This window comes from Lygodium microphyllum, chromosome 29 (genome assembly GCF_053477565.2).
Source record: "Lygodium microphyllum isolate KBCC chromosome 29, Lygodium_microphyllum_v1.1.10, whole genome shotgun sequence".
Taxonomy (NCBI): Eukaryota; Viridiplantae; Streptophyta; class Polypodiopsida; order Schizaeales; family Lygodiaceae; genus Lygodium; species Lygodium microphyllum.
Window position 1 is genome coordinate 59,905,187 of NC_141163.1, and position 16,546 is coordinate 59,921,732.

Here is a 16,546-nt window from a genome sequence, read left to right on the forward strand (position 1 = left end):
GTCATCAATGCATAGTGAATTTACTACCATACATCTCTTCTGACTACATGCACTTCAAGTGTCATGTATGGGCGCCATTAGCATTGAAGGGGTGTCCAAAGGGGATCATTGCATCAAGGGAGGTGGTGATCATGGGAAAGTACATGCATCTGCATACAAGTATCGGGCTCCGAATCACTAAGAGGTGGACAAAGTTTCCCCCAAGCCAGGTTGTGCACCCCTTCAGGGTCTTAAGTGGTAAGGGAGGGTCACCTCTCTTTTGTCTTACCACCTCACCTAGCATCGGTCTTTTTCTTCAGCCGGAGTATACATGGAAGACATTTTTTATTAGGAAAACATCATGAGATGCATTGGAAAGGAGACATTGTGCCTTTTCATGAGATGCAAGGAATGAATAAGGGTTGGGGCAGGGGTTACCTTGGCAGTCCAGTGACTCACTGGCTGCTACTTACCCAATTACAAAGGCTATTTCTCACTTTGAGGCTTATCCAAGGTCACAAGACAAGATGGGGGTTAATGTTAGTCAATACAACGAATTTCAGGATTAGTTATGATGTATGCATACAAGAGGGATTGAACTACTAAGCCTATCAATCTTTAATCTCTCCAACAAAGGGATTAATCTCAACGAGTGGATAAACATGAGAGATTAAGATCAGATTGTCATACCTCTTTAGTGCTGCTTGGAGAATATGGTTGAAGCATAGCCCATCATGCTGCCCATTTTCTCCATCAAGCAAGCCCAATTGGTTGGAGCACTCCCATGGATGAAGGCTTCAGCATTCGAATGCTTCCAATGATAATGATGGCTCCCGTGCTTGATCCTAAGCTTGAACTTCAAGGAAGGAAAGCTTTAGGTGAAGTTTTCATGGGGCTACCCTCAAGAAATCTCTACATGTTGATCTCAATTACTTTAACCTCTAGATATGTCTAAGTCTCTAGCCATAGCTCTGCTTGCTCAAAAAGCTGGGGTTAACTGTAATTCTTCTTGTTGTACCTGTACATGCAAGTTGAGTAACTAGGGTTTTGGGGATTTAAAAAGGGGGAAAGGGTAAAGAAGAAAAGGACCAAAGCTTGAAGCTCTAATACCACTTGTAATGAAAGAAGCTGAGAGGAGAGAGGAGAGGAGTTGAAGAGAGAGAAAAAGCAAAAAGAAGAGGAAAGAAGACTAGAAGAGGAGAGAGAAAGACAGAAAAGAGGGAGAAGAGAGGAGGAAGCCATGGAAGTTGAAGATGAAGGTGCAGAGTATATTCTTGATAATAACTGGTTGCCCTAATCTTGGACTCTTACATCCCCTGGTCAGTGTGACAGAGTGTCTAACCCCTAGTTTGTATGTATCCCGCTTGTTACATAGAGACAAGTGAAGTAAGCTTGATTCTTAGTCCAAGTAATGCATTTTTCTTGGCTATTAAGAGTCAAGTGAAATGGGCTATCACTTGTTCTAAGATCCTAAATCAAAGAAGGTACTACATAGCCATGATGTCATTTTTAATGAGGATAAAATGCATAAGCAACCTATTAAAACATTTGAGCTCTATAGAGTATTGTTTTATGAGGATGGGTAGCCAGCACATGAGCAATTTACATTATTTATCCCACATGATGTAAAGCTTGGATAGCCTACTAATGCTAACATGAGAGTGCCACATGACAATGCAAAGACTCATGTCTTACATGATAGATATGTGGAAGAGATAAAGGCTCTTGTTGAGCTAGTTTTATGTAGATTTACAAGGGTTTCTAGATTGCTAGATGGATATACTTCGTCTCCATGGATTGTCATGAGCCTTCTTGTCATGTGAATGATATGACTAGGGATGACTATCATAAGTGGAAGAGGGCTATGTAGTTAGAGATGGATTATTTGGAAAAGAATGCTGCATGGGAGCTAGTCTCTTTGCTTAAAGGCAAAAATGCATTACAATGTATGTCTACAAGTTGAAGGTATCTCCATTTGATGCATTGCATTTTTACAAGGAAAGATTGGTGGCCAAAGGATTTAAGTAGGAGAAGGGGACGAGGACTTTGATGAGATCTTCTGACCAATACTCAAGATGGGCACCCTTCATATAGTCCTTGATTTGGTTGCTAGAGAGGATATAGAGTTGATTCATATGGATGTAAAGACCACTTTCTTGCATGGGGACTTGGATGAGGATATTTACATGCAACAACCTAAGGGGTTTGTTTATGAAAGGCAAGGAATAGTTGTGTGTGTATGTTGTATAAGAGTTTACATGGTTTGAAACATTTTTCGAGGGAATGGTGTCATAAGTTCAATGCCTTTATACATTAGGGGTATACTAGAAGTGAGACCAATTACTACCTATACACTAGGAAGACTAGGGATGGTAGCCTTATGATCTTCAATCTTTTATGTGGATGACATGCTAATAGTTGGGAGGTTGGTCATGGATGTGGATGCTTTAAAGAAAAGGTTACACAAAGCATTTGACATGAAGGACTTGGGGAATGCTAGTCACATTCTTAGTATGCACATTATGTGAGACCATGACAAAAAGATACTTTATTTGTCTAAGACAGAATACATTGGGAATGTATTGGATCATTTTAATATATAGAGAGGGAATGCTATCAATGTTCCATTGCCTCCATATTTGAAACTTACCTAAGAGGATAGATCCAAGTTAGATGATCAAAATGCTAAAAGGGAGCATTGGTCACTGGTGAAAACCTAGAATGATAGACCTCTCTAAAGGAAGATGTTCTTTTGGTCACAAAAAAACATCAAATCACATTTTTTAGGATGGATTATGGCAAAAATGTATGGAATTTTTTCTTAACCGAGCGTGGAATGTAGGACTAAAGCAATAGCCCAAGATGCGTTATGTTTTTTGTGGTTCAAGAGCTTGCAATTGACTTATAGAACAAGATTTTTCAAGCAACTGGCTTTTTCACTTTTTGAACCTTTTGGGAAGTCAAGGTCAAACTTGTTCAAGTAGTCTCAAAGGAAATTGTCATTAGTGAGAAAGTGATATACAAGGCTAATTGCTTTTGGAGTGATTGACCATGTCTCCCTTTGTATTAAGTGATATTTTACCCTAATAATAGCATATCTCATTTTGTGTCTAAATACTTTGGAGTTTATTGGCTATTAAAGTAATCCCTATGCAACATGAAGGGGTTTTGAATTCAAGGTCTAGGTCTATTTCTCTTTAGTCAAAACAAGGAAAATTGAGTCAAAGAGATGATGGGTTCAAGTTAGTTTATCCCAATGAAACTCTCTTTCATAGCATTTCTTCTCCTTGTTCCATCGTGGGAGCACCATATACATTCTAGTTTGTGCATTTGTATGTGCACAAACTAGAAGGTATATGGTGCATGTGCATGTGCACACACCCATGTGCATGAGTGCACATGTAAAATTTGGTATTTTTGTCCTATTTTTCATTACGAATGCAACACAAAGAACCTCAAAGCTTGATATTTTAAAAGATTAGAGTGATTGGAATGAACACAAAAGCTATGTGCATGTAAACCAAACCATGTCCCCGTAATATGATCTCAACTAATACATGCATAGCTTTGGAGCCCAAATCTCCCTCTTCATATTCTAACCATCTGCAAATAGTTTCTAAAGAGAGATTATTATAGAACTAAGGCAAGTAAGGTAGGGATCCTCATCATATTCTATAGGTGAACACATTGCTTTCTAATGTAGCATCTCTCATGCTATTGGAATGTTTAAATATGCCAAGGGCTTATTGGCAATCCAAGTTTTTTAAAAAAACTAATAGTGCATTTTAAACTACAACATATCGGCATATTTTGTAATTGTGTTAGATACCTTTTGGTGTTTAATAGAGTTACTCTCCCTTTAAGCATAATTGTGCACTCCTCGTATACTTTGCCTCATTTTGTGGGCATCTAGAGCCATCATTTACCTCTTTGTGAGACAAAAATGGAAGTGTTTTAAGTTTAGGTACATAATTTCTCACCTATCATCCCTAATAGTGAAACCGAACGGTTTTGGTAAATGTTCTTGTTTTATCTCATTGTTTGATACTTTTTTTTGTAAAGTAAGTGCATACACGACATTAACAAACATTATAATAAACCCTCCTTTTAGAGCATAAATTTGTTGTTTCAAATAACTCTTCTTTAGAACATACACTTGCTAAAGAAATGGATACACTTTAAAACAAATTCTCTTTTGACAAGACATGTTTGTTAATTTAATTTTGTTTGAGGAACTTTCATGGAGGCTCACTTCTAAGACATGCACTTACCAAATAGTATTTTCTACAAATTTCTCCTTGTTCTAGCTTGAAATCATGAGTTCTCGGCTATTTTATGATCTTACTCTACGGTTCGCATATATTGTAAGTTCACATTCCCATACGCCCACAGCAGAGTAGCTCTAATGTAAAATAGAGTTTGTGTTTGACTCAAGCCAACAAACATGGTTTTGGAATATCATGATGGCATGCATTGGCATTGATTAAGCATGCTTTTGCATTGGAACAAGTGGAAAAGCAACTCATTCATTCTTGGCCCCCTCCCTCTTCATGTAACATGGCATAAATCAATTCCAATAATGTGAGGGTCAAATCGGGTCACACTTAGAATACAAGCACCTAGATTGTGTTGTAAGGTTATCATTGAATCTTAAAGGCATTAAAAATTGAGTGTTTGATTAGGATGTTTCGATCAATAATGATATAATCAAGATGGGTCCACACCGTTTGACATCCAAGGAGAAAATCCTATTGGAGAGGTGTGGACAAGAAGTGCATGCGCATTCTTTCTATCTACTTCAATTGATAATACTTATCATAAGAAAAGTCCACCATTTGGTGTGGCTGCCTCAAGGGTTTGGTTGATATTCCACAAATCAACATTCCTTCCCTTTTCATGATTGAGTGTTCTTCCATTACAATACTTTTTACAATTTCCACTCCAAACATCTCTCTCTCTCTCTCTCTCTCTCTCTCTCTCTCTCTCTCTCTCTCTCTCTCTCTCTCTCTCTCTCTCTCTCTCTCTCTCTCTCTCTCTCTCTCTCTCTCTCTCTCTCTCTCTCTCTCTCTCTCTCTCTCTCTCTCTCTCTCTCTCTCTCTCTCTCATATGTGTGTAGAGTTGTAGAATGGGGAGAGATTGGCTTTCTTAGGAGAGCACTTTGTTTTCCTTTGAGTGGATCGAGTTATGACATAAAAGCTCTAATGCATATTCATGTGGATGCATAGTGGGGCTTAATGGTTGGGCACAAACTTCTCCAAATATGTTATTATCAACCACACATTGAAAAAAAAAGAACTCCTCCAAGAAAAAGTGAAACAATCAATCCTAGAATAGTTAAAGGGGGTCAATTAGATGACACCCCCATGTAGCATGGCACAACATACCCTAATTTTGTGGAGAATAAAATCATACATACACACATTTGACTTGTGAGAGGATGCTCACATTGTTATAAATTAACTTAAGATCTATGGAAGGCACATGATATAAAAGCATTTTGTTAATTGTTTCTCCCATATAGCATCCAAATTCTTCACTCCTTAATTTTGCTAAATTGGTGCCATTGTACCCATTTTGTGGCCTTCGTGTTTTAAACTCTAGGCCGTTGATGCAAAAACAACATGCATTAAATTTTGTATAGTAGTGTGGCTTTGATGCATACATCAAAAGGGAGCATGACAAAACTCTAATTTTTCTCTCTTGAAAGAGATAAAATTTCATCCCTGAGATGTCACTAAATTGGCCCTTTTACCCTAGCAACCCTCTCTCTCTCTCTCTCTCTCTCTCTCTCTCTCTCTCTCTCTCTCTCTCTCTCTCTCTCTCTCTCTCTCTCTCTCTCTCTCTCTCTCTCTCTCTCTCTCTCTCTCTCTCTCTCTCTCTCTCTCTCTCTCTCTCTCTCTCTCTCTCTCTCTCCCCCTCTCTCTCTCTCTCTCTCTCTCTCTCTCTCTCTCTCTCTCTCTCCCCCCCTCTCTCTCTCTCTCTCTCTCTCTCCCTCTCTCTCTCTCTCTCTCTCCCTCTCTCTCTCTCTCTCTCTCTCTCTCTCTCTCTCTCTCTCTCTCTCTCTCTCTCTCTCTCTCTCTCTCTCTCTCTCTCTCTCTCCCCCCTCTCTCTCCCTCCCTCCCTCCCTCCCTCCCTCCCTCTCTCTCTCTCTCTCTCTCTCTCTCTCTCTCTCTCTCTCTCTCTCTCTCTCTCTCTCTCTCTCTCTCTCTCTCTCTCTCTCTCTCTATGGCTTTGCTTTGACTATTGAGAATACATAGCCCACACATGTGCCCCTCATGACGTGTATTGTCTCTCTTATTGATTAGAGTACATAAAAAGATCTAGTCTTTGAAAATTTTAATGCTAAGAGGTATGGTGCTTTCTCATGCTAATAAATATGTTGCTTTCTCAAATTTTCAACACATGTTAAGATCTTTTTAGTATCTCCATTGCAAACATTCAAAGCTACTCGAGATTGTACTTGGAAACACAAGATATAAGGTTCCAACCTTTTACCATGTGCTTATATTCTCTTTTGCAAGCTAACTCATCGTTAGTTGTCACAACTCACTTTACACTACTCTTTTAAATAGTTGGTGGCTTATGCCTTTTGAGCTTATTCTACTCTCTCTCTCTCTCTCTCTCTCTCTCTCTCTCTCTCTCTCTCTCTCTCTCTCTCTCTCTCTCTCTCTCTCTCTCTCTCTCTCTCTCTCTCTCTCTAAATGGACAGAACTTTGCTTGGAAGGTAATCAATGTAGGATGAATGCTTTTAATGCAATCATGTTCAAAGCAAAATATCAAGGTACATAACACTTTCACTCCTTTCATGTGGTTTTGACAACTACTTCTAGGAGCATGAATGTGATTGTTTGCATTAACTTCTATCTTCCAACTCCCCAAACTTATCATTAAAGTAGAATGGCACACTATTCTATCAATGAACTCTAGACTAGCAAAAGTGGAACATAGATGCTAATTCCGCTCTCTAAAAGAGCATTCAATTTTCCATACAGATGTTTGCCATTTTGCCCATGCATGTGTATGGCATGTGTGTATGTGTGCACATGCACTTGCCATAGGAAGGGACATGCCTACATTTGGAAATATCAAGAAAAAGGCATATATCTATGTAGATTATTGATTAGAGAGTTTAACTTTGTATGAAAATAAAAATGGTTGAATTGTGAAGCCATTGAGTCAAAACTCTTGCATAGAGATAGATTGAAATAGATGAACAAAGATCCTAAGTGTCTTGAGAACAACACATCCATTCATGAGCATGTGCTAGAATGTGATAATCTTAATTTGTTTTTCATAGTGAGAAAATAGATTAGTGAACTATTTACCTAATCAAAATGTAGATTCTAGGTGAACCATAGGATAAAAGAACCCCACATAGCCTCTAAAGAGAGGAGCCTATGAACTTCCTCTAGCTTTAACCTAGTATCCTTATCAATAGAAGCAAACTTCTTGGAGCCCTTAAAGGCAACTAAATTGTGATCTCTAAGTTTATTGCCAAGTTCCAAATGCTTTAAAAATATAAATTTTGAAAAACCTTAATCATTTTTATCTCTGCATAGACTTGATAAGAACAACCTAATTAGATTCCAAGCTTTGAGTGTTTCCTAATCTAAGAGCCAACTTCACCAAGTAGAGCCATCTTCATAGATATCCTATTTGATAAGCATCTCCTCTCATCCACTTCTTAACCATCCATTCTTAGGATTCCTAGAATAAGTGAACAAGTTCTTGCATAAAGGCCACAAAAGTGAAATATTCTAGAGAGCTAAATTAAGCCTCATTGAAGGAGCAGACCTTCAAACTTTCCTAACCCTATTTTTCCACACTCCTTACTTCGATAATAGAAATATGTACTTCCAAAAGGACCACGATTTAACTAAATGCTATGATCTACCCTTGCCTCCTCTTCAAGTCCATCTTTTATTTACATCTTTTGCTACATAAGGCAAGTTGTTTTTGTCATTTTTATTTACCATCTTGAGTTTGCTTTGTAATTCGTAAGTGGGAGCACATTTGAACAATGGTTTTGCATTTTTGGTTTGCTAGGTTCTCCATGCAACCTCATGCCCTCTTTTTAGTTGTGCACATGGGTCTTGATAGCACATGAGTAGCCACAAAGTGCATATTTCCAAAATTTCCATATTGCTAATCTCTCTATGATTTTCTAAATTTCCAACTTGTCTTTAGAGCATAGTTTGTATTGTAGAGCTATTGTTTGAATATTTAAACTACTTGGCCACACTAATGTCCCTTGGTATAGGTTACGATATGCATGGCTATTATGAAAGGTAGTGCAAGTGCATGCATGTGCCTTTTGTGTCGTGCATGTCTATGTGCACATATGCATCATGCATATAGCTAATTGTGGGTATTTGGTTTCAAGAACTTGTCCCACATTGGTAAACATGTCAAAATCCATATAGTCTAGCATCTTCCTTGAAAGGCATGGCTCTATAATCTAGGTCCCTCTTATAAAAGTGGTCACAAATGTCAATGCAGCTATGTCATTTGAGCTCAAGAATTTGATTATTATTTGACTTTACAAAATGGCTACTTCTAGGAAAATATTGGATCCTCAAAGCATGCATAAGAGGGTTTGTGTGTTTATTTTTGCTAATGGAAGGTAGTGAGACACTATGCTTCATATCTAGACATATATAGAAAATCAAGCAAGGGAAATACATGATTGGATGATATAAATGACCATGAGATGCATTAAGCAATGCTTTCTCTTTCAATTATGTTAGCCTAAACCCTGCTTCAAATAGCCTTATGAGCATGAGTGCCATCTCAATGCTCACAAAAAGTTACTTCTGCACCTATCTGTAATTGGGCATTGATGTGCTACCAAGGTACATACTTACCAATCAATATATTTGATTTCTAGAATTGAAACATTGCTTTAGGTTCTCTCTCTCTCTCTCTCTCTCTCTCTCTCTCTCTCTCTCTCTCTCTCTCTCTCTCTCTCTCTCTCTCTCTCTCTCTCTCTCTCTCTCTCTCTCTCATGATGAAAAGAGGGAAATATCCTCTCATGATCTAGCTTGCTCATGGAAACATTTGATGTAAATACATTAGTAGATACTTACCTTTGAAACAAATCTATTAGTAGGCTTGCATTAAGACATCATAAATGTAATCTTAATCCATATTCACACCCCCACCCCAACATAATGATTTTGTTGGTTTATAAACAATAGTAGAAAAAAACCATTGAAAAAAAAGCATTTCTGTAGACATTGTGCACATAGACTCACATAGATGCACACATTCATAGAGGAAAACACATATGTACATGTTCATACATTAATCTTATGAGAAATAAAGAATTTAAATGCTCAAATAAACATATACAATACACAAATTAGTTGTGGACCAAAGGATTGCAATAGTACCATGTATACATGCATGCATATACAATTATGCATATATGCATAGCATATGTATACATGCATATGCATATATGTATACAAATAAAAATGCATATAAATATATACACATGTGTATGTTAAATATTTTCAATAACTTTATATAAAACTCATTGTAGAAATATGACCACATACATACATACATACATTCATTATACATATACAAATGCACATATATCTAAATCCATGCATGCATATAAGCATAGACACATATATACACAAGAAATGAATGGTGCACACCCCTATACACATGTGTGCACGCACACAACCCCCCAAGACAGTTATTTTGATTGATTTTTTTCTCTTGAATATAATAGCCCATAAACTCATGAAATCAAAGGTGTGGTGTAAATAGAACCTAGGATTTCTATTACAACATAGACATAGAGGAAATATATATTACATATTGCTTTTTGGCTTTGAATTCTTTTTTGGGGGGATTAATAAGATGGACCTTTTTGTGACACTACAAATAAATTTTAGGATTTTTGTTAGACCATCCTCTCTTGATAGTTTTTGGACCAAAAAAGACCATTGGTGGCCATGGTACATCAGGTTTTGAAAAACCCCAAGGATAAGCAATGGACAAATGACCCTCGACCCCCGACCCCCCCCCAAACATCTTCACCTTACGTGTCCTCATTCTTCACATTACAGGGAAACCAACCATCAACTCCCAAACTATAATGTGATGGTGCACCAATATGTCTTGATACCTATGGCTTATGCTTGAGCTCTCTTAGCACGATAATGGTAGCATGAAACATCGCTAGATTGAAATTCGTAGTGTTAGTATAATGCTTTAGGAGGTGAACTACTATGGGAAAACATTGAAATGAACTAGTCTACGGGCAGAAGATCAAGGCGATAGTTGTGAGGAGTAGAGCATTGTGGCATAACACACATGGCTAGTTCGCCATAATCTGCAACTAACACTTACACATGCCAATATATATTTAAATGTGGGTTTAATTATTGTTTAAGACCTCTTTAACTCTCTTTTACTAAGGATATGTTAGGGCTTTTTGCCTTTGCAAATTATTTAAGGCTTGAAAAATGAACTCATTCTCTATTTGTTTTTGAAACCCTCTCTTGAAACTCTAATGTAACTTATCTATCTAATTTTTAAAGGTCACAAATTGGCTATATACTATAATGCACATGATAACTCGAAAATTTGGGTGAAACTAGTTTTTGTATATATTACCTATTGAAGCTTGAGTGCTTTATTTAAGAGCTCATTCTTGGCTGTGAATCATATCAGATGCTTAGCACCCAAAGTTTCCTAGCTCAAATTATAGTAATTTTTGTGACAATGGGTCTAATAGGACAACAAAACTATAGTAAAGAACAAAGGCAAGGGCTAGAGAAAAAAGGAAAGACAATACCATTGTGATGTTATATTCCATGCTACTCAATATCTTGCATCATCTTCTCGATCTCTTGCTGATCAACTCCTATATTAATCACCCCATATGTTAAAGCTTCATCTTTGCTAACAACCTCTTATGCTTAAGAGAGTAGGGGAGAGAGCACCCTTGTGATACTCTTAACCCTTTAGTGAGAGAGAGCCTTATTTCTCTTCCTACCCAACAAAGAAAACACATGCTTGCACACCCTTCGATTAAGGGCAAGAAAGAGAAGATGAACCCTTGTTTGCCAAATGGACGCCATCCAAAACTTTACTTCAACATAAAATAGATGCCCTTTTTGAAACCTCATTTCAAGTAGATGCATGTAATGGCTGTAAAAACTTTGTATATGATAATAATCAGGCCAAACACAAAACTAATATAGAGCAAGTCGAATGCACTTGTTAAATAGATGGCCTCATTAAACACTTGAAGACCTCCATTGATGGCTTCATTTTTATCATCACAAAACCATGTAGTTTTTCCATTCTCATTATCACAAAACTATGTTAGAGTTTGAGTGTCATGATGCACACTCATATATATTTTAGGAGATTCAAATTAGGGTGGGTTTAGACTCACATGGACGATGAAGAAGTCTGGGAGTGTGTAACTAATGTGTTGAATGTAGAAGGCTTGAAGAAAGTATCCATGCAAAAAATAGATGGGAAGTGTGACCCCCTAGGCCAAAACATAAAGGAAGCAATTAGTGCTATCACCAAGGGTTGAACAACTTAGATATGAATTCTTGTTCATGTGCTCATCACAACAACTAACTTTTAATATTTTGAAAAAAGCTTTAATGATTGGTCCAAGAGCAATGCTTAAATTCTATTTAAATCCTTAGGCTTCATTCTTAAAGAGCTTCATATTTATTTGCAATGCTTGTTAGGGCATTTGTCTAGAATGCTACAATAGCATAGTAGTAATTATTCAAAATTACTTCTAGTTTTCTTGAGTTAAGAGGTACTAAGCTTTAAGTAAAGAGAAAAGAGCCCTTGCTTTTGGGAATTAAAGTAGTCCTTGATTTGGGGGGAGCTAAGGAAAAACAAAAGGATAATGCTTCAATGCACATTCATGCACACTTGTTTAACTTATGTTAAAACAAGCCTAAATGCATTATCACCCTTGTTTTTCAAAGTTTGAAGTCTTGTTTGAACTAGTTTGAAACCATCCTAACTCTAGGGTAGATAAGCCAAGTAAATGATGGGTGGGGCCTAGTAGTGTAACACTTTTTGGGTACTAGTGGGGCCTCTTTGTTAGCATTGCTAGTTAGGGCATATGTTACTACAATGGTACAATGACAAGGTAGTTCTTATTCAAAAAATACCTCTAATTAACTTGAGTTAAGTGGCCCACTTTTATACTTGTTGAGTTAAGTGCTCATCTAGTGTAGCATAAATCCACATTTTTGACCAAATTGTCTCTTTCTTTTTAAATCAAAAGCTTGAGAGAGCCTTCCTCTTTGGAATTAAAGTAGTTCTAGGAGTTCTTGGAAATCAAAGGGCAATGCTCTAGTGCACACTATTGCTCACTTGTTTATCTAAATGGGGCCAATGGTATTACATCAATGAATTATGTTATACTATTTTCTTCGTGATCTGACAAAAAGAGAGTTTAGCTGTGCTAGTTTAGTTCTGCCTTTATAGTTGTAAAATGGTGAATTTTCTATTTGGCTCTTGTAGGAGATGAGTTGCAACCCCAATTTTTTGGAGGATGCTCTATGCTGGAGGTTTGGAATTGTGAAAAGAATTGATGTGTCCCTTAGACTCTCCAGCATGGTGTGACTTTGCCAAGCTACCAAAAATGAAATTTGATGTCTTTGTGATGATAGGTGAAGAAACAGAATCATTAACGGTGCCTCTACCCTATTGCGAAAAGTTTTAGACAAATTCTCACTATAATTCCCACATTGTGAATTACAACAACATCATCCTTGGCTACTTGTTTGAAAGGTAGAGTAATCTTGCCCCCAACCACACTTAGCTAGGTGCGTGGTACCTCTGTCACGTGGAAGCTCATGGTATTGAACACTACAAGGAAAAACAAGGGAAACGAACCCCTTTTCCCACACTTAGCTATGTATGCGGTACCTGCGTCAAGTGGAAGCTCATGATATTGAACACTACAAGGAAAAACAAGGGAAACGAGCCCCTTTTCCCACACGGGAAACTATTGAAAACCTTGTGTATCAGCTCTCAAAAATGGTTTTTGTAAAACCCGCGCATGACCAGCCTCTGGTGCGATCGCGGGATGTGGCACCCCTAAGATGCAAATACAAAATGTGATCCTAGTCAATGGCCATCCTTTGACAGGATTGATACATACTCTCTCTAGATCTCATACTCTCTCCCCCCTTCTCTCTCTCTCTCTCTCTCTCTCTCTCTTTGCGTCTGCCTGCCTAGGTGCTTCCCCTTAGCTGTCCCTTCGTGTTCCCCGGCTATGGTGGATTTCCAGCTAGACAATTGCATCTGTCGCCTCTTTTTGACCCTTCCTTTGCCGTGGCTATGGCGGATCACCATCCCGTGCCCCTTCCTCTACGCTCAAAGCGACCCTCCCCGTCTGTGCTTTGCTCTCACTGCTGACCACGGCGGAGGCGGCGATAGCGACGAAGAAGAAGAAGAAGAAGAGTGCCAGTTTGCGCGTGTCTGAATCACATTCCGCCGTGGCGGAGATTTCTCCTTCCCGGCCCTTGATCCCTCACGCGAAGACCCGCGCAACAGGCTTTCTAATGTTTCCTGGTGCATCCGTGTGGCTTGCTCTTAGAACTGCTGAGATCAGGTGGACCCGTTTTACTTCTTTACAGCAAGCTACCGCTTAATCTTGCAAAGGCCCTCGCGACAGGCTTTCATATCTTGCTCGCTACATTCTTCTGGCGTGTTCTTGCAACTCCTGGATCAGGTGGACGCATTTTACTTCTCTTTAGCAAGCTACCTCTTCATCTTGTTGAAACTGTGTTTCTGGCGATGCAACATGGAAAATGCAGCTCTGTGTGATTCGTACTGACTCATCATCAGAGATTATAAAACCCTTAAACCTGCGAGCGCTTCCGTTTTTGCTTTGATTGGCTACAAAAGCCAGTTAGGAGCGGCAATTCGCCCAACGGCTCTTGATAAGAAGATTGTCCAGGAGAGAAGGCTAATCAGAAAAAGAAGTCAAATATTTTGCCTGTACAACAGAAGATTAACCAGGAAGAAGGCAAATCTTGAATGTCTATAAGAGAGAAGGTTAACCAGGTAAGAGGCAAATACTGAATGTGTAAGAGAGAAGATTAATCAGGAGAAAGGCATTACAGCCTCCTGAGCAGTGACAAGAACCTGTTCATGGCTGCAGATTTGCAGCAGAGTTTGGTTTCTTATGCTGCTGTTGCTAGTGGCAACGCAATCATGGCAGAGTATGCAGATGGAGACCCCGAATCATCATGCATGGCTTTAAAATGCTTGCAACATTTGCCTCCCCTGCATAGTAGGTTCAGCTATACGACCTGTAACCGCATGTTTATCTGCCTGATTGAAGGTCTCTTCATCTATTGTGCAATTGTTGATGAGGCTCTTAGCAAGACCAAAGCATTCATGTTCTTGGAGCATGTCAGGGATGCATTCAAGGTGCTTCTGCAGCAACAAGGCTCTGACAGAGTGAACCCTCCACCCTACTTCTTGGATAAAGAGATGGCTCCCTTTTTTGAGCATCTTGCAGCCCCACTTGTTGGCACACCACAGAAAGAAAAGGATCGCATACAAGAGGAACTCCAGGCACAACGGTATGCAGACATTGACTTTGAAATCAGCTCACCCTCTGCTGTTGCACCTCTGCATGAGAGTGATCAGGATTTTGATCAACAAACAGAACAGAAACCTGTGGGCACTCGGTTACTATGCTTTCCATGGATTGGTAAAGGTAAACCAGACAAGAGAAAGGTAAAAGATCAGAGAAATGAGGCAAAGGAGTTGATTATGGAGAACAATGATGAAAAACATGGGATGGGAAAGAGTCTTCAAGTGTTTGTGGACGGTAATAGTCACACAGATATTGATCCTGAAGGGCAGAAGACTGGATGTATGATGAGCAAGGGGGAACAATCTGCTCAAAAGATGTGGTGGCGCAATGTCAAGCTAGTGATTATTGTGGATGTTATTATTTGTCTGATCCTGCTTGCTGTTTGGCTTGGAGTCTGCACAGGTGTTAGGTGTCTCAAACGAAATAACTGATCAAACAAATGTTTGAAAATCTTCCCCAGAAATTAGGTTTTATCCTTTAGGAGTGTACAGGTTGACGATATATTTTTGATGTGTTGGTTGTGTATGGTCAAACCTGGTTTATCTGAGCATGCCTTTTAGTAGTAATCGCCTTTGAACAGGTTGATCAAGACTGAACACAGCTACTGATTACATGATAGGCCTTGATATGCTGTCAGAAAAGGATGTTATTATTCATTTGTGTGAGTACATGATTATCTCCAATACATTTACAGGTCCTGTAACATACAGTAAGACCATTTGCTGGTCACACAAGACTAATTTGGATGTGGAATAGCACTCCTGATGTATCTTAACCAGGACCCATCATGTCACGAGGGCTTTCAATACAATCTGTGTGTTTTTGGTATCGTGTCACATGTTAGACAGGAGTTTTGTGCAGTTCTTCTTCAGTCATGATCTGTTACATGAAGCAAGATCTTTGGGGCTGCGAATGTGTCCATTGGCAGTTGTGCTACTATAGAAGCATCTTAGAGCTACAATAACAGTATTTGGGTACAGTGCTCAAGTGTTTTACAAAAGGAACCATGAACTACATGAGCATAAATCTAAAATCCAATGTCTTTTGTACCGCAGATAGGTTAGCACGTGTAGAGCTGGTTTGTGTATTGGTGACTTGTGTTAAGGTGCAATGACCGGTTTTCTAGATTAGCTTCATGAAATGCTTAAGGACCTGTGATTGAGGAAAAGGCTTTCCTTGATCCTGCTTATGAGATTGCTCTCTTTGCAGAAGCTGTAATAGGCGATTGTATTCAGATAATCCGAAAGTGACAGTTTTATGCATAATACTTGCAGTGACTTCAGTTTTGTCTAGTAGCTGCTTTTACAGGAAGTGAAATTTCTGTTGCTCATATGGAGGAGCCTAGATAGTCTCAGTAATTGGCTGTTGTTACAAGTGCGCACAATTCTGAGCTGATACAGGCAAGGCCCTAATTGGAACTATCTTTACATTGCACCTCAATTTTGGCTTGGTTGTGGTGATACTTGTTTTATGATGCTTCAGGCCTTTAAATTCTCTATTGTGTTGTTTAGTACGTTCAGTATACTCAAGTACAAGATCACCAAGAACCTTTTAGGAAAATCAAATTCTTATTCAAAGATGAGAAACAGTGGCCAAGAGATGGTGTATGAATGACAGATAAATAAGCAATGTTAGAATCTCTTAGATTCCTGTGGATCATGTATAAGGAGTTGTTTATTGTGAAAACTTTTGGGAGCTCTGAGTAATGGCCCCCAAAATGTTACCCCCTCAAAGTATCTTTCATATGCTTCTCCTTGATTTTTCTATTTTGTTTATTTGGAGTAGTTCCCCTTACAGCTTGGGACCCAAGCCTATGTTTGACTATGGCAACTTAGATTTGTGTTTTTTAAATATTATATGTGCATTTATTTAAAATTTTCCATGTTTAAGCATGTTGAGAAGATATTTAATGGCATTTTGATGGATTGATGTAAGCTTTCAATACCCTACCCC

General features: G+C 38.6%; 1 protein-coding gene across 1 annotated transcript; it reads left to right on the plus strand.

Moving 5' to 3' along the window:
- Positions 1-13,159: 13,159 nt before the first annotated feature.
- LOC148010687 (phytolongin Phyl2.1-like) lies at positions 13,160-15,419 on the plus strand. Its single transcript, XM_087671948.1, has one exon. It carries the CDS (start codon positions 14,140-14,142, stop codon positions 15,022-15,024), a length of 885 nt encoding a protein of 294 aa, XP_087528074.1. The 5' UTR covers positions 13,160-14,139; the 3' UTR covers positions 15,025-15,419.
- The last annotated feature ends 1,127 nt before the right edge of the window (positions 15,420-16,546 follow it).

Bases quoted from the DNA above. Each gene is read 5' to 3' on its own strand.
- LOC148010687 (XM_087671948.1), top strand. From the start codon at position 14,140: ATGGCTGCAGATTTGCAGCAGAGTTTGGTTTCTTATGCTGCTGTTGCT.